The following is a 19035-nucleotide window of genomic DNA, read 5'->3' as shown; positions in this document are numbered from 1 at the left end:
GCATTTGGGAACCACTGTTTTATGGAACTCACTTAAGGAATTTCTGCCCTACAAAGTTGTTTTTCCCAAATATGAAGAGAGCAAGAGTTAACACTTTATTAAAATCCCTTTAGAAAAATGGCTTTAAATTATTCCCTAATATCTATCATTCAGTCGCTTTGGTGATTAGATTTTTTTTTTTTTTTGAAAGAGAGAGAAAGAGAAGGGAGGGAGGAGCAGGAAGCATCAACTCCCATATGTGCCTTGGCCAGGCAAGTCCGGGGTTTCCAACTGGCAACTTCAGCATTCCTGGTCGACACTTTATCCACTGCGCCACCACAGGTCAGGCCAGATTTTGAACTTTATTTTATGAAGTTTATCAGTTAATTCCAGAAGTGTCAGATCTGCTAATCCAGAATGCCATGATAAGACCGTAAGTAGGTTTCCCCAGACCAGTGGCCGGCAAACTCATTAGTCAAGAGAGCCAAGTATCAACAGTACGATTAAAATTTCTTTTGAGAGCCAAATTTTTTAAACTTAAACTATATAAGTGGGTAGGTACATTCCTTATCAAGGTAGCGCCCACATGTGGTATTTTGTGGAAGAGTCGCATGTGTCTCGCGAGCCGCAGTTTGCAGACCATTGCCCAGACCAATTAGTTTTAACCCAAGGTTTTAAATAAACAAAAATATTATTCATAGTTAGAAAGCAAAAATAATGCAGTATAGTATAATTGTGGCATCAAGCGTATTTGGAAAGGTTAAAATAACTTAGTGGTTGTATATAAAGATAATTTCTCTTAGTAACTTACCTAGATGAGAACAAGTTCAGTTAAACGATTCCTTAAATGTGCCTAAAGTGACACTGCTAACCAAGGTAACAGGGTCAGCCTTGAAAACAAGGAATTTATGCCTAACAAACTGAATTAAAAATTACTAGTTTAACTTTTCTTAAACTCAAATCTATTTTTATAAATTAATGTAAGTAACTTGTTTATATAAACTATTCTAACTGGGTTTTTTTAGTTTTACAACAGGTAGACTAGACTAGACTAGATCTTACCCTTTTAGAAACTGGGTTTGTGGGAATAAAATCCAACAGAGTAGTTAGTGTGTTTATTGTAACAACATGAATTATAATTTACCAAAGAGAAGTACCTAAGTGGCTTGGTCTTGCAGGAAATGTCCCTTGAAAGGAAAACTCTTTCTAAGAAATAAACATGTGACCTGTGTGGAAGAGACCTCTTGGTGAAACCATACCCAGAAGTGGAGCACGGCATCCTCATGCTCCAGGCCCACCTGAGTAGGCAGGAAGAGAGAATGCCGGGCTTCGGACACACTTCCTCCTTTGCTACAACATGTGGACATTACAGTTGTCGATCTCGAGTCATGTTCATTGTATCTGAACCATCAGTAAACTGAATATACATTACTTTAACTGGAACTAAACCTTGCCTTCTTAATTTTGTTTTTCAAAAATTTCTTCAGAACCAATTTCTGTGGAGCTTAAAACACATTACATGACTTTGCTTATATTTCCTCAAGTTGTGGGACAGTTATCTTCAGAAAAGGTGGTAAAGAACAGGATAAAACATTCATTTTTAGTGTTTAGGTTTTAAAATTTGATAATCTGTGACCCATTTCATAATTTTTAAAAGTTATGAAAATACTTCAAAAGTAAAATATCTGGAAAGGCTAGGACCATGTGTTCAGTTATAGAAAACTTACCTTGATTTATGAATTTTTCAATCTGATTCAAAAATCAAACCCTTTAAAATGTTATTCAAGGAATTCTCATACATTGTCACTTTAAATTACAATGGTATTTTATTTTAAATAGTCACAAGATTTGACAACACACATACACACAAAAAGATACCACTAATAAATAACAAAAGTGAAAACATTTATCAAAGTTACAACAGACATAATGAATGTTCAGCTGAGAATCACTTCAACAGAGTAAGGCTCTAAAGATACCAGACAAACCAGTACTTGTTTGGAAAAAAGTGTGCAACTTTCTTAATGTCTGGGCTTATAGAAGAAGCTGTTTCCAATTTTAGCACAATTGTGCTTCCGACTAAGTCTTAATAATTCCAATAGGCTACACAAGATGTTAAGAAATGCCCCCTACAAAAAATGAAAACTTGAAGACTTCTTTCAAGAATTACCAATATCCAGTAAATGTACATTCTTACCTGAAAACAGCAAAATTAATAGGTGCTGGTGTTCACATCTGTTGTCTCAGGTTTTATGACTGACGCATCTTAATGCTCCTAGACTTTGGGGTGTACAGGGTGGCAGAAAATTTAGAATTTGTTTAGAATATGGGGAAAATTAGGATCAAATGGGTGTACATTTCTTGACTATATGCTAATGACCCTTAACCCTAGGCAATGGAAGCCATCAAAACCAAACCAAGTGTTATATAGTCAATGTGTCTCCATTAGTAACACTTTTCAAGTCACTAGAGAAAGTAAAGGTATTTATCTTGTAGAGATCATACCAGAAATCATCTGAGAAAAATTATAAAAAAATGCTAACCCCCAAATGTATCCATGACCATCCTTTATGTGTCTACTTCATACACTCAACCCGCCCATCCCCCCACCCACTGCAAAAAAAGGTTCAGGTCATTATGTCCCAAAGTAATCTGCTGAATTACATTCGAAGAGACAAACTGCTCTGTAGTGTATAAGCTACTGGGGTCTATACATTTCTAGAATGATGCTCTCCTGTTGTTCCAACTCAAATTTGGAAATCTGCTCAAGTTCACACTCCTTTTAAAACCTTTCCCAATAAACATAACTGGAATTTTTGATCCCTAGATTCAAAGTCAGTACAAGTTAAAATAGCCTACTATTGAAAACTTTTTTTTTGGACTAAAAGCCATAGGATTCTTTGTGGCTAAAAACTAAATCTGAATTATTCGTGTCTGGCATTGTGTAAACATATTTTTAAGTTCACTTTGCTGGACTTCATTAACCACTTCAGGTTCTGCAGGGCTCTTCTGAACCTTTGCAACTGCAAAGTTTATCCCTTGGGTTAATCCGGCTTGGGTAATATTAGCAACCTGGACCATGGAACTCCGAATCTTTGCGAAGGGAGAGACTGCTCTGCTGCTGCTGCTCTCTGAAGGAGAAGGAGTTATGTGAAGTCCTGTCTCGAGTTCAAGCATGCTGGATCCAGAGCCGGGGGTCTTCTGAGATACAATTGAATGCACTGTTTCAACAGACAAAAACTGTGGGCCTGTTCCAGAAAAAGACACATCTAATTGAGATGGTCGAGAAGGTATCTGTTCCGTTGAATCCGATTGGATTTCTTCATTAGAAACTTGACTGGTCGTTTGATTTCCTTCCACACTAGCCTCCTTAGAAACAGATCTGGTGTCTGATAGTTGGGTCATTTTGTTTTGTGCATCTTGTACAAATCTGTGGCAGTAAATATCCACAGGCTTGGCAAAGCCAGTCAGTATGTGTATATTATCAGCAGAAGGACTCTTTTTCAAAGGAGACTCACAGCCTTTTCCAAGCTCACTTCCATGAGTGGCAGTACTAATCTCTGAAGGAGCAGGAATGCTAATATCAGTGCTGCTAATAGATTGGGATCGACTGCCTAATCGAGGTGCTGAAGCAATAATACCACAACTGGGAAGAACATAATCTATTGGCCCTACATTTTCTAAAGAATTAGCTAGCTGCCTTTCTTCGTCAGACTTGGAATTTGTAAGGAATTCATCAGAGTGGTAGGAGTCATTATCTGAAGACATTTCCCCATCAGACTCTGCCTGGACTTTATTATCCATCACACCTGTGTTTTCCATGGTTTCAAGACTACTATCTGATTTCCAAAGATTTACTTTTAAATTTGGTTTTAGAAAATTAACTTTCACTTCAGGTTTTGCAAAATTTCCTAGTCTTCGTAGACTGCCAATATTTACATTGGATTTGGTCTGTTTCACTTTTTGATTTAGAGATGAAAACTTGCTCATTAAAAAATTTTTTCCCTGGGCCAGAGAGCCTTGGTTTTGAGATCTGATGCCAATGATGTTTTCATGAGGTTTACTGTTCTTCCTACAAATTAGAAGAGAAAAAAGTTAATTCACCATGGAATTCAACATACCAGTTCCAATTATTAAAGTGAAAATGCTGTCATTTACACTGACTCCAATTTTTTTAAAACAGTGCACTGCTAACTGATAAACTCAGATAACGCCTTGGAGTTGACACCAGAACAGGACTGTCCAATAGGAGTATATGAGTTATAAATGTAATTAAAAAATTTCTAGCAGCCACATTAAAAATGAGTTTTAATAGTATTTTACTTAACCCTGTTATTTCAGCATATAATATTAAAAAGTAATTAATGAGGTATTTGAAACAGCCAATGGGTAGTATTTTAGAAGAGGGCAGCAGAAGCCTTTTTAAATACTTTTGATGAGTTGTTCCCCAGCCGTGTGACTTTAAGTAAGCTCAAGTCCAGCGAGCAGGCCAGTGAGATCTCCCACATGAGTTCTGTCCTCATCTTCCTCAAGCAGGCCAGCTGGTGCAACAAAAGGCCACCCTGTGGAAACACTACTAGTTCTTCAGGACTTGCAGTACTCAGTGAAGCTCTTTCTGGTAATTTGATAGTAATGTTGAGTCCTTTTGGACCAAATCGTTTATGTTCAGAGCTGATCATTGTTGCTACTGCATCTTTCCTTCAACTGTATTCTCCAGGCACTCAGGAGGAGGAGACAGTTGGAAGGAGGGAGGGAAGCCTTCCAATAGTTGCCTCAAACCATGTTTTTGGGCTGTCTGAGAATAAGTTTTTCTCAAAAACAAAACAACCCCACACCCAAAATTCAGACTAATCACATTTCAAAGGCTCCACATCCATACTCTAACTGGAACGGCAGCAATGACTATGAATGGGTAGCTCCATAACTGAAGCTATCTACATATATTCCAATTTGGCTGAACTCAGGTAGAGGTGGGAGGAGGAAGAATTTCATTCCCTTATGTTCCCTATGGGTTATCTAAATTTATTTATTTATTTTTTTTTTTAAATTTATTTATTTATTTTTTAGAGAGGAGAGGGAGAGACAGAGAGAGAGAAGGCGGGGAGGAGCTGGAAGCATCAACTCCCATATATGCCTTGACCAGGCAAGCCCAGGGTTTCGAACCGGCGACCTCAGCATTTCCAGGTCGACGCTTTATCCACTGCGCCACCACAGGTCTAAATTTATTTAGATATAAAAGATTTGGGACATGTAACATAAACTAAACTTAGTTGTTTCTCCTTTGGCATCCCTCATGATAGCTATGGATAAGAAAAAAAGAGTCATGCTATTCACCACATGGCTTGAACGTTTGACTCTCTTGATCATGCAGGATCTTTGGTGATGAGACTTTCATAAAATTTTTAACATTCGAGACTACAGAAATATTTCTACTAACAAAAAACTGTACAATTTTTCTCTACAGATGACCAAATGGCTCTCTTCTCTAGTGGACTATCGACCATAAAACCTCATTAGATGGTAAATCTACAATAATCTGTTCAGATAAATAATCTGTTTACAGGCTTTCTTTTTTAAAATTAAAAAACCTAGTGTTTAAAAAACATTTGATACTTCCCTTTCTAAATACCAACTCATTACTATGTGACCCCCACCATCACCACCAGTGCAAACACTTTTAAAGACAGACTTTAGATAGTGATGTCTTTACTCTTGAGAGAAAAATCAGAAGTATACTCACCTCTCAAGTTTTTTCTCAATTACAGATACATCTAATCCCATGGCCTGCTTGGTGATCTGCAGCATCTCGGCAATGCACTGAAGGGTATCTGAAACCCAAACACAACTGCTTGCCAATTTTCTCTAAAACATCCTTAAAATTGCAGTTCTAACTCAGAACCCTAAATGAAATTTATAGTATTCCAGTTAAATAAAAATTTATGTGCTTCAATTTACAGAAAACTGCTTCTTATTCATTATTGCCCCTACTAATTCACTGTACTAAAACCAATTTTAACAGAAGAGTAAATAAAGAGCAAAAGAACCAAATCAATTGGAATTAATGTGCTAGATGCTGCGGTAATTAACAGCTGTGAACATGACTGACATAGTTCCTGACTACTAACCACACAAGGCATGTGTTGTGGGAAAAGCCCAGCATCCATATGGCCACACACACAATTCCCATTATAGATTCCCTTACCCCAAACTAGATCATCAGTTTATAAATACCCTGTGTTGCTGAGAATAAACTCGCTATTTCAAGGTCTCAAATCGCGAAGCTACTTTCCTTGGACCATTTAGTTGGTAATGATATGTACTGCTCCAAATTCCACTGGGGCTTATAAGACCAGATGAAAAATTATTACTCAATAACTTCCTCTCTCTTCTTTACCTTTCCCATCCTCTTCTGGACTGCGTGTAACAGCTCTGAGCGTGTGGAAATAGCCACTTGCTTCTTTGTATCTGTAGTGCAATCGCATGCAGGAGAACTTTGCCTTACCAAAAAGGGTGGGTTCAGGACCTAAAGACCCAAATGAATATGTGTAAATCCTTCACATACTGTATCTTCAAAAGACCAACATATTCTTCAATTAGATATTTAGGCACATTTTTCTTCAGCTTATCATGACAATTTGGTTTGATAAGGCTATAAATAAAAACTCTTCTTCAGTCTCAAATATTAACTTTCTTGATTGCTGCATTAATCTTCACAATAAAAGAAATAGTTATTAGATTATATCCATTAATCTCTAAAGAACAGAAAGTCCTAAAAAATAGATTACTGGAAACATCCCTTTCTGGTTCTAATAAGATATGCTGACTGTATAAATAAATGGACCCACTCTTGGAAGAAACAGTATTTGCTTTCTATGACTTGGTTAGTATCTTAACATTTACCTATTTCTATTTTTTCCAGGTCTTCCAGACTTAGTCGTTGATACTGGTTGACTTTATCAACTTCATCATCATAACTAGATAAAGGAAATTTTAAAAAAGGGATTTTAAAAAAGGATTAAAAGCAAAAGCATGTTTGTCTGAGGTATAATAGTAGCAACCACTATGCAGTTAAAATCTCCCATAGCACAATGCAGAGTTAAACAAATATTTTTAAAACTAGATGAAATTAGATTAACACATACATAGTTAAACACATCCAAATCACATAATCAATGCCACAGGTACCTGGGCCAATGATTTTTTTTAAAAAAACCTCAAGTCTGGCAAGCCTATGAGGAAAATACTTGTATTTTTGCTAGTGGCATTGTTAATTGGTAGTCTTTCTGGAAGTCAATTTAACAATAAACCACAAAAGTCATATAATTCATCACTGTGACCAAAATAACCTTGTAAACTAAGAAGTGCATGTGTACATACATGTAAAATTATATGTACAAAGACAACTATATCACTCACAATTGCAAAATATATATATATATATATTGCCTGACAATAGGGAAACATTTAACTATGGCTTAGTGATGAAAACAATGATATATGGGCATCAATAATAAAAATATGTAGAATACATAAAAACGGGAGATATATAGGAAATAATACTAAAAGCTAAAAGGATATTATATAAACACTGATTATAGTCTAACATTTTAAATTGATAAAAGGAAGTCTCAGTGATGCTAACAGTTATAAAAGGTAAAGTGGTTCAATGACATGTCTTATAATACATAACAAAACCAGTTTATTTCCTAAAATGGACATTTACTCAGATTTAAAATTAAAAGCTTTAAATCAATAAGCGACTTACTAGGCAACGTAGTAGGCAGAGTTAGAAAGCAGTAACAGCACATCCACATCTCTGTGAGTAGCATCAATGAGGCTAAACAAACATGACAAGCAATTAAATATTTTTATTTTCATCTACATTTTTGCCAAGCTTATTTTTTACAGGTGAGCCACTTATGATAAAATTGGAGATGGGGGAGAAAAATCAAATAACTAATGAGTCCTAGTTCTAAAATTAAATGTATACAATCTGGGATTTTTTTAAAAGGACAAAGGAATCCAGTTTGGGGAGGGTGCAGCTGAAGCGAGGTCCCTCTCACAGAGGTGGGGGGTGGAAACTGGAGAAATGGATTCTTGTGTGGAGGGTAGTGTGGGCTTGGACAAAGGGGGATTTGGAAAGAAAGAAAAATATGAGTTAAAGAACAGTCTAGATTATCTCACATGATCTAACCTTTGAAATGACACTGCACATTAAGGGTATTTTATACACTCATGTAGAATGCATCCTTGGAAAGAATTTTACATAAATATACCGTGCAAAAATGGAACCAAGCCCAAGCTAAATAATAAAAATTTGTATTTTTATTATTAATTTACTTGGCTTTTAAGCAATAAGCATTTCATTATTCTAAGTCCATTTGGCATATTTACCTCCACTCTAAAAATCAAATTATCAAAATAAAAGGTTCAACACTAGATGAGTGTTGACAAACAACTACATCTGCAGTAAAACCGACATCTTTTTAAGATTACAAATAAGACAATGGTCAATGTATAAAATCTACAAAATAATCGAATTATACAGGGAGAATCAGAAGTCTAATAACACTTTCAATCTAAATATTCACCTAATATTATTAACAACCTACCCAAACAAAAGGTGAAAATTAATCTGCATTCTTACATTAGTCTCAAAATTGCACTATGAGTAGATAATTCTGCCTTAGAATTGCATAGCTATTTGCCAAGACTTATCAAAATGCCACTGGGGGAAAAAAAAGGAAAACAAGAGGGAAGAAATCATTTCTAGATAGAATGTGAGTCACATATTTAATCTGCGTCACAATGAGGTCATTGTTTAACTGGTACTGCAGAGAAAAATAGTACCCAAAGATTAAACTGCAGTATTTTACATCTGTGCACTTTGCTGCATTGTAAGTCTTAACAGTTTTAATCTAAGTAAGGTAACATTCTCAATTTTCACCTAATGAAATACACCCCAAAATACAACGAATGAGATATGATGCCAGGTCCCAATAATACACCAATGGATCTAAAATATGAGCACTAACTAATCAATCAGTGAAGGAAGAAAACCCCGTAAATTCAATGACCCCAGCAGCATCGCGGAGAATACAGAAAAGCACTGTAGAACGCAATTTTGTTGTGCGCATCAATACTTACATGCACTCTGAAAACTGGTGCTTGAGCCACGTCACAAAAAATTACGTCACAACATATTTTAATATGAAAAATAGTCTACTGTTAATTAGAGTCACGATCCTTTCCTATTTTGGCACTACTATTTACATCAGTCAGACGTGATCCTCAGTCAAAAACATTATGTCCTTAAAAAAAAACACAACACTTGGCACGTAACAGGCAGTCGAGAAAGATGTCAGCCCTCCCCCACCCACCTTTAACTGGTTTTAGCAGCAGAAACACGAATGGCCCTCCCCACCCGCCCGCCCCTGAAACACAGAGAGGACCCGTGTTGGCTGGTTTCAGCACAGACACGAAAAGCACGAGCCCCCGGCCCTGCCCACCCCCAACCCGGCGGCCGGCGGCCTAATCGTCCTTGTCGTCCCGCCAGTCCGGCAGGCCCTCCCGCCACACCACGAACACGAACACGGACAGCACCACATGCAGCCCGACCACGGCCACGATGGTCGCGTAGAAGCCGCTGTCGTCAGAGGACAGAAACAGCAGACTCTGGAAAATGAGTAATTTAGAAGAAAAATACAGCCCCACAGGCACTTTAACCATAAGTCCTGCAAAAAGGAGAAAAATCTTGAAAGTGGTCGCCAGGCTGCCGCCTTCAGGCTTGGGTTCAGCGGCATTGCCCGCCGCGTTGGCGGCCCGCTGCGCGGTAGGTGGCGGCCTGTGGGAGCGCGGCATCGCGGCAGTCCTCAGTCCGTCAGTCCGTCTGTCCGTCCGTCGAGGAGTCACAGCTCAATCCACAGCAACCTGCACCCAACCTCAGCCTGCGACGACTGCGGCAACCGCAGAGCTGCCGCGCCAAGTCACGCCCACAACACGTCTCGCTTCCGGCCGCCCACGTCCACTGCGGCAGGCGCCCGTGCGCATGCGCGGCTGCTCCAGCACCACGGAACCCTCTAGAACAGCACAGACTCCCCCAGCCCCGCAGAGGAGGGGATCTAAGGTCGCCGCAGGCCCTGGATATACCGCCATACCTGCACGAGTTCACAAGCGCCTGAGTGAAGGGCGTTGGCAGGTGGACTGCATCGCCTTAATTGAGCATCTATGCCCTGCACTGTTACAGGCCTAAGAACATGGCCACCTCGCTATTCCATTAAAACTGGTAGAGGAGAAACAGTCATCTACTCTTTGTAGAAAATGCTTTAGACAAAATAAACAGTGGGCTTTGTGGAGATGCTGGAGGACACCTTGGATAGTGTGCCGATCTCCTTTCCCATTTAAGATTCTTCCTTCCTCCCGCGGTGTGCCGCCAGGCGCTTATTAGCTGTCATTAAAGTAAGAATTTTTCCTGCAGCTACTGGGGGCACCTAGGAGCAGTAGGGATAGGACCCTGAAGCTGGGAGGTCTGATCTGTATGCGCCAGAGGCTATCTGCAGTGAGCTTTGCTCAGTGCTTGAAAGGACAAAAGCCTGTGGAGTGGGCGCTAGGTATATTCCAAAGAGGGCAGAAACCAAGCAACCAGCCAGAGTGGTGCTGGACAGTTCCACTTGGACTATTAGGAGATTAAGAAAAGGTAACAGCAGCTATTCCTACTGTCCAGTGTAGGGTTATTTGTAAACTGCTTGTCACAACTGTTTTTGCCGGATACTTATACAGGGTCGTGATGCAGTGAGGTTAGTAAGGCACTGGTCTCTGGTGCAATATTTAAGGGGATGAAAAAAACAAAAACAAACCCATAGCCAACAAGAAAACTTTTAGAGCAGTATTCTTAAAGATTAAAATCAATGCAAAAATATCATGATGAACAAAACATCAACATTTTTTTAAACACAGGATCTGACCCTACATTTGTACAACCCTGTCTCACCAACCTCACCCTAACTCAAGCCTTGGTCCCTGTAAAACTAGTTACAAAAACATGGCCCAAATCAACAACAAAGACACACAACCCAATTTTTAAACAGGCAAAGGATTTAAACAGACATTTTCCTAAGGACAATAAATGCCAAAAAGCACAAGAAAAAATCCTCAACATCAGCTGCCACTAGGAAAATGCAAATCAAAACCACAATAGTAGGCCCTGGCCAGTTGGCTCAGCGGTAGAGCGTCGGCCTAGCGTGCGGAGGACCCGGGTTCGATTCCCGGCCAGGGCACACAGGAGAAGCGTCCATTTGCTTCTCCACCCCTCCGCCGCGCTTTCCTCTCTGTCTCTCTCTTCCCCTCCCGCAGCCAAGGCTCCATTGGAGCAGAGATGGCCCGGGCGCTGGGGATGGCTCTGTGGCCTCTGCCTCAGGCGCTAGAGTGGCTCTGGTCGCAATATGGCGACGCCCAGGATGGGCAGAGCATCGCCCCCTGGTGGGCAGAGCGTAGCCCCTGGTGGGCGTGCCGGGTGGATCCCGGTCGGGCGCATGCGGGAGTCTGTCTGACTGTCTCTCCCTGTTTCCAGCTTCAGAAAAATGAAAAAAAAAACCACAATAGTTACCACTTCACACCCACTAGAATGACAATTAAAAAATAGAAAATAAGTGTTGGTGAAGCCTCAGAAAAACTGAAATCCTCATAGCTTGCTAGTGGGAATGTAAAATGGTACAGCCACTAGAGAAAAGAGTTTGGTGGTTTCTCAAAAGTTAAACATAGAATTACACATGGCCTGGCAATTGCCACTCCCAGGTGTATACCAAAAAACAAACAAACCAAACAAACAGGTATTCAAACAAAACTTTTTCACAGCATCACTAATTATAACAGCCAGAGGTGAAAACAGCCCAAATGCCCAGGCAACTAACACCATTGTCAGACATGACCCCTTCTGGTGTGGTCAACCTTAGAGGAAATCCTTCCAAAACCTGAGTGGAGAGTTTCAAACCTGAGCAGTCGGTCCCTGTCACCGAGGAAAACACCACAGATAAATTCCACTAGTCTAAGCCTCCTTGGCCTTAAAACATCATTTCCTTAGACAATCTTGTTATTCTATTAAGCAATGGAGCTCCTTGTCCATCTCTCCAAAGACCCAAGTCAGGGTCTGTACTGAAGCTTAGACATGGAGAACCATTCTCCATCGGGCACTGGCTTACATGTTAGCACCAAGAAGACAGGGAAGGCAGCATCTCAGCCAGTGAGACCTGGCCTGATGGGACAATCTGCAGAATCTTTGACTCCAAACTCTCATTGGTCTATTTTGTCCATCAGTGACCACAAGGAAGAAGAAAAGGATAAGGATGGCAGCGATGAATGCGCTTTGACAAGTAAAATAGGCACTGAGATGCACTCACAAGCAAACACAGCAATAGATTATCTAAGAAAGAATTGCAAAACAAAAATTCTTGCAATGTATCTAAGATAGAGAAGCAGAGACTCAAAAAACAAATTGGAAATTAGGAGACTTAGCCAGAGGCTCACAACTGAAGAGTTAAGAGCAAAGAAATATCTTAAAACAAAGAATTAAGAATTAGAACAAGAAACAAAAAAGGAAATAAAAGGCAAACTCAGCAGAAAGCTCAGGCTGAGACCCATAGTGGCAGAGCTACATGCACAAAGAATTTTGGTGTTTAATGACCAAGTAGAGGTCACTCATTCCTCAGTATGACCACCAGATACACAAAAACCCTGGGCCAAGTTAAGACCTACAGACAAAACAATAAGTATAGAACTAAACAAACTCAGACGCACAGAAAAGGGAGCACACAAGGGTTTCATCATCCATCATGAAATGTGAGACTATTTGGAAAGAGACATTGATCACCTTTGGGAGTAGCACCACTGATTGAAAACCTGAAAATGTACCAGAAATGGAAAGCGTAACTTCCTTTAAAGGAAAAGTGGGCTCCGCTCTTTGGGAAAGTGTTCCTTACTTGTACAGCTCAAATGGAGCCAATGAGCAAAGGAAAGGATACAGTGACACTTCCCATCTAATGTGTATGGATGTAAGTTATTCTTCATCAGAAGCTTTAACCAAAGAAGATGAGCAGAAGACAATCACTAGCTCCCTGTTACGAGAAAGTCGAATTTTATAGTGAAGGATTAAAGAAAAACGAGGAGGGCAATTGCTGGGCAATAGAGAGGGGTGGGAGTCAAAACATCAACAACAAAAAAATAGGGGAGAAAGAAGTGTTTCATCAAGTTAATGAAGAAGAGAAAACTGAAGCACAATTGTATTTCTAAAGTTGGCATTCAGTAGCTAAGAACTATTATGAGATTTAGAAATCTAACTACCCAACAAGGATTTCTTAAAGACCTGAGCCTAGAAGACTAGCCTGTTTCAACATTATTTTCATATAATACAGTACTATTAATTCATGTTGTGACAGTGAGGCCTGTTGCCAGAAGAAGTCTGAGTATTTCCATGTATCTTATTCTTAAATGCAAGAAACTGAATTTTAACAAGTGTACATACCCAAATTTGTTCCCAAACTAAAGCATAGCTAAATACTCTTGACATTTTTTAAAACTCCTAACCCAGTATACCAACTTTACAGAACTGGAAATGAAATCAGATGCAGTGTAACCTTACAAAAGGGTAGTCAGCTTTAGAAATAAACCTTTTGGTCTTTCCCTATTTCACGTATATCCAAAGTAGAAATAAAAAGACTTGTTCTAAGGAAGATGACAATAATCACGATACACTTAAAAAACTGAAGGGCAAAGTTAAAACTCAAGCAAAATATAGGCGTGATATCTGCAATTATTTCTGAATAGGAATTAAAAGTACCCCCTTTTCTTGGTGCTGGATGAAGTTGGACTGCTATTTAAAAAAAAAAACCAACAGCAAAGGGGGTGGGGAAGGGGAGGGGCATAAAGAAAACCAAATAAAAGGTGACGGAGGACAATTTGACTTTGGGTGATGGGTAGACAACATAATCATGTCAAAATGATCTGGAGATGTTTTCTTTGAATCTATGTACTCTAATTGATCAATGTCACTTCATTAAAATTAACTGTCTAAATAAAATTTTTAAAAAACCTCTCAAAAAAAATTAATTAAAAAAAAAAGTAAAACAAAAAGAAAAAAGAAAAAATCTCTCAAAAAAAACCCCCAAAAAGCTAAGGTACACGAATCAAAAAATATTTACCAAATGGCTTATAAGAGCACAGAAATTTTCGGCTAAGTTGAGTGCAAGAAAAAACCTCATCTTTTAAGAGCCAGCAAATTGCATTCATACGTGTAGTACTGACTACCAAAGCAAAATAATCCATGAAATTATAAAGTCAGGAAAAGTTTCCCTATGAACCTACAGTCCATAACTTTAAAATGCATTTTAGTATCTGTAAATAATACTTTGCATTCATTTTTCTTTCTAGCTTGCTTTATGCCTTTTATTAAAATTACAATAAATGTAAAATAAGGCAAAATCTAAATAGAGCCTTTTATTCTCAGAGCTTGGTCTAAAATTTTCTGAAATGTTTCTAATTCATAATCATGAAGTTTATAATTGGATAGTTTCATTTTTAAAAAAAGTTAAGCATTAGTTGGCCTATTTATTTTATGAAAGGCCAGGACCACTTTACAACCAACAAAGTAGCTAGCATTATTTCACCTTTTACTGCACTGAGTTATGTGCATTACTGCAGTGAACATATGTAGCTTCTGAGAGGGGAAACCCACGCAGCCAGCTGCAAACCATAGTTTTACAATTGTTTCTTTTTATATCAAACATTGCATTAAAGTATTTCTCTTTCATGAGTTTTTTAGTGCCCCCTTAATTGTACTCTGAAGGTGAGTGCCCCTTCAGCTTGCCTTAATAGCAGCCCTGCATCTGAACACGGCCATGCACCATGCATCCATGCCTACAGCTTTACGAACAAGTCGTACATTAATTACAAGAAACTTAACGACATCAGAAAGTTAAGCACAGTTACCAGGACACCATTCCAACTCACCTGGGGTCACAGTCAATGAGGGCCCAGCCCCCATGGAACTTTTCGTCATCAGGCAGCAGTAACTTCATGTAACTTTGTAAAAGCTGACTAATGAGTTCCTGGTGACTTCTCTGATTTTCCTTATGCAAAGCTTCATGCTCTTTCTCCTTGTTAAATATGGAATAAAGATCTTCCGTCACTGGAATGCCTTGCATCAAATCTAGAGTAGAGAATGTTAATAATCTGTCATCTTAGCTTACTAATCCATGTTTAAAAAACAGAAGAAAATGAAAAACTAAAAACATAAGACTTTCTTATAAGAAAGCATAGGCATAAATCTTTGAGACTTTAGATTAGATTTTTTTTTTTTTTTGGATAGGACACTAAAATCACAAACAAAAGAAAAAATGGATAAACTGAACATCATTAAAAGTAAAACATTTGTGTTTCAATGGGAAGTAACGTGATAGTGTAAAGACGATCCACTAGAATGGGAAAGGATATATTTACAAATCACCTGGTCAGGGACTTGTATCCAGATTATATAAAGAATTCCTACAATTCAATAAAAAGACAAGCCCATTTTAAAACGGGCAAAGGATCTGAATAGACAAGCTAACTTCTTCCTAGTGTGCAGCATATGGCTCAAACTTTAACAAACCATTACAATCCCATTCCCTGTAGCTGTCTGGGACAACGAGGGGACTTCTGGGAGAGATCCACCACTGGCCTGCATGGGAAGCAAGAGCCCCGGCTGCTACTGGCCTCTCTGTCTCAACTTTGGAGAGCTCAGCTTGAGGATTAGGATGAAGCTGATGCTATGGATGGCTGAACGGGGTGGGGGGGCATGCCTGAGTCTTCAAGGACATAACTGAGTCACTAGATCAACCAACCAAAGGGACATTTCTTATTTTTCTTTTAAGAAGCTGCTAAAATTCAGTTTTCCAGTCAGCACACACACTACCTATGACAAATGAACCAAACTTCTTTATACCAGACTTCTCAAATTCCTAACTAGTCCATGTCTAGACACTACTATTTCATGTATGACAAATATCAGGATAAAAAACAAGATTTAAAAATTGTTCTTAGAGCCTTACTAGGCAGTGGCGCAGTGAATAGAACATTGGACTGGGACACGAAGGACCCAGGTTTGAAACCCTGAGGTAGCTGGCCTGAGTGCAGGCTAATCTGGTTTGAACAAGGCTCACCAGCTTGGGCCCAAGGTTGCTGGCTTGAGCAAGGGGTCACTCGGTCTGCTGTAGCCCCCTGGTCAAGGCACATATGAAAAAGTAATCAATGGGAAAAAAATTAAAAAATAAAAATTTTAAAGAAAAGTAATCAATGAACAACTAAGAAGCGCAACAAAGAATTGATGCTTCTCATCTCTTTCCCTTCCTGTCTGTCTGTCCCTATCTGTCCCTCTGTCTCTCTGTCTCTGTCACACACAAAAAAATTGTTCTTAGAGACCACAGAATAAGGTGTTACATTTAATTCTCACCCAGAACACTCTACATTTATTTTAATCCTATAAAGTAATATTTTAATAAAAATTAAATTTAAAACATGAAAAGGCATGAATTCCAGCCTGACCAGGTGGTGGCGGACAGAGCATCAGACTGGGATGCAGAGGACCCAGGTTCGAAACCCCAAGATCGCCAGCAGGAACGCGGGCTCATCTGGCTTGAGCACGGGCTCACCAGCTTGAGTGCAGGGTCATGGCTTAAGCGTGAGATCATAGGCATGATCCCATGGTCACTGGCTTGAGCCCAAAGGTTGCTGGCTTAAGCCTAAGGTCACTGGCTTGAACAAGGGGTCACTCCCTCCACTGTTGTCCGCCAGTCAAGGAACATATGAGAAAGCAATCAATGAACAACTAAGGAGCCACAACGAAGAACTGATGCTTCTCATCCCTCTCCCTTCCTGTCTGTCTGTCCCTATCTGTCCCTCTGTCTCTCTTCTGTCTCTGTCAAAAAAAAAAAAAAAAGGCATGAATTCCACTAAGCAATCTACCCTCCACTTGCTCTTCTAAAAAACAATTCAGAATTGGTGCCATGGCTGGTTGGCCCAGTGCTAGAGCATCAGCACAGCGTGTGCATGTCCCAGGTTCGATTCCTAGTCAGGACATAGAGAGCAACCATCTGCTTCTCCACCCTTCCCTCTCTTCCTTTTCTCTCTCTCTCTTTCTCTCCCCCTCCCGCAGCCATGGCGCTACTGGAACAAGTTGGCCTGGGCACTGAGAATGGCACCATGGCCTCGCCTCAGGTGCTAAAATGGCTCCAGTTGCAACAGAGCAAGAGCCCCAGAAGGGCAGAGCATCGCTCCCTAGTGGGTTTACCGGGTGGATCCCAGTCAGGCGCATGAGGGAGTCTGTCTCTCTGCCTCCCCACTTCTCACTTAAGAAAAATAACAAAACAGGCCCTGGCCAGTTGGCTCAGTGGTAGAGTGTCAGCTTGGTGTGCAGGAGTAACGGGTTCAATTCCCGGCCAGGGCACACAGGAGAAGCGCCCATCTGCTTCTCCACCTCTCCCCTTCTCCTTCCTCTCTGTCTCTCTCTTCCCCTCCCATAGCCAAGGCTCCATTGGAGCAAAGTTGGCCCAGGCGCTGAGGATGGCTCTATGGCCTCTGCCTCAGGCGCTAGAATGGCTCTGGTTGCAACAGAGCAACGCTCCAGATGGGCGGAGCATCGCCCCCTGATGGGTATGCTGGGTGGACCCGGTCAGGTGTATGCGGGAGTCTGTCTGACTGCCTCCCTGTTTCCAACTTCGGAGAAATACAAAAAAAAAAAAAAAAAAAGAAAAGAAAAAAATAACAAAACAAAAAAAAATTAAGAATTGGTTAGGGGCCCTGGCTGGGTAGTTCAGTCGGTTGGAGTGTTGTCTCAACACGCCAATGTTGTGGGTTCAGTCACTGGTCAAGGCACATACAAGAATCAACCAATAATGACATGAATGGGTGGAAAAAAGGATCAATGTTTCTCTCTCTGTCTCTCCCTCCCTCTCTAAAAAGGAAAAAAATCAATAAATTTTTTTAGAAAAAGTGGTTAGGATAATCTCTAAATCTGATACCCTAATGTTCCATCATGTTAAATCACAACAATGGAAAAAAAGAATGATGTATTTGTCCACAGCAAGAACACATGATAAATGTCATAAAGAGAAAGAAAATCCTCTCGTTACATCTCTCAGACTTGAGTAATGGGAAAATAAAGAGATACAGTTTTCAGTTGATGAGGTTTTAGGGTCCCTTATTCCAGTGGTCTCCAACCTTTTTTGGGCCACGGACAGGTTTAATGTCAGGAAATATTTTCACAGACCGGCCTTTAGGGTTGGACGGATAAATGTATCATGTGACCGAGTCAAGCGTCAAGAGGGAGTCTTAGATGGATGTAACAGAGGGAATCTGGTCATTTTAAAAAAATAAAACATCATTCAGACTTAAATATAAATAAAACGAAAATAATGTAAGTTATTTATTCTTTCTCTGAGGATCGGTACCAAATGGCCCACAGACCGGTACTGGTCCGCAGCCCGGGGGTTGGGGACCACTGACTTATTCCATTCTCCAGGAGCCTCAGCCCTGCTTTCTGTTACAGCAAACTGAGAAATACATATGAAAATGAGTTGTTTCTTGTGTTGCTCCAGACTAAGAAATTTGAATTTGATTCATTGGGTAAAATGCTCAATACAGACGCACAAGTATATTATAAAACAAGTACTTTATGAACTGTGTTAATAAAGTTGGTTTCTGTAAAACAACCACAGAAGAAATAACAAATTTTAAGGCAAGGCTTTTATGTTCCTTACCTATGACAGCTTGCCTATAAGCATCCTTAAACCGATTCAGGTAATACCTATTTGCTGAGTTAACACCATCTTTCATAACTCCTGCTAATTTCCTTTCTCCTGTCCTTGTAAAGTCACCCTGTCAAGGAAAAAGTCATTTTGATTATTTATTTAAACACAAGAATGTTTCCAAAGTCAATGTGGGCTTTCAATTCAAGAATGGAATTCTTCAGGCTTCTATAATTTCCAAGTAATGTACTTAAGTTAAAATACCTATTTCAGCTAGATCAGC

The 19035-nt window shown here is 39.7% G+C and overlaps 1 protein-coding gene across 2 annotated transcripts in view; it reads right to left on the bottom strand.

Annotated features, from left to right (window-relative positions):
• Positions 1 to 1786: 1786 nt before the first annotated feature.
• INPP5F (inositol polyphosphate-5-phosphatase F) overlaps positions 1787 to 19035 on the bottom strand; it is an 82902-nt gene continuing 65653 nt past the window's right edge. Inside the window, exons 14-20 of one of the 2 annotated variants that reach the window (XM_066238618.1) lie at positions 18765 to 18882; positions 14980 to 15178; positions 7745 to 7816; positions 6880 to 6953; positions 6374 to 6502; positions 5720 to 5807; positions 1787 to 4051 (exon numbers count right to left, since the gene is read on the bottom strand). In XM_066238618.1, coding sequence (XP_066094715.1) covers positions 2893 to 4051; positions 5720 to 5807; positions 6374 to 6502; positions 6880 to 6953; positions 7745 to 7816; positions 14980 to 15178; positions 18765 to 18882 — 1839 coding nt within the window. In that variant the 3' untranslated portion in view covers positions 1787 to 2892. The remainder of the gene's footprint in view (positions 4052 to 5719; positions 5808 to 6373; positions 6503 to 6879; positions 6954 to 7744; positions 7817 to 14979; positions 15179 to 18764; positions 18883 to 19035) is intronic. The other variant, XM_066238619.1, reaches the window with a different exon arrangement.

The sequence above is a fragment of the Saccopteryx bilineata genome, chromosome 7 (genome assembly GCF_036850765.1).
Source record: "Saccopteryx bilineata isolate mSacBil1 chromosome 7, mSacBil1_pri_phased_curated, whole genome shotgun sequence".
NCBI lineage: Eukaryota > Metazoa > Chordata > Mammalia > Chiroptera > Emballonuridae > Saccopteryx > Saccopteryx bilineata.
Note: the sequence above shows the minus strand (reverse complement) of the source record. Positions and strands in the feature narration are given on the sequence as shown.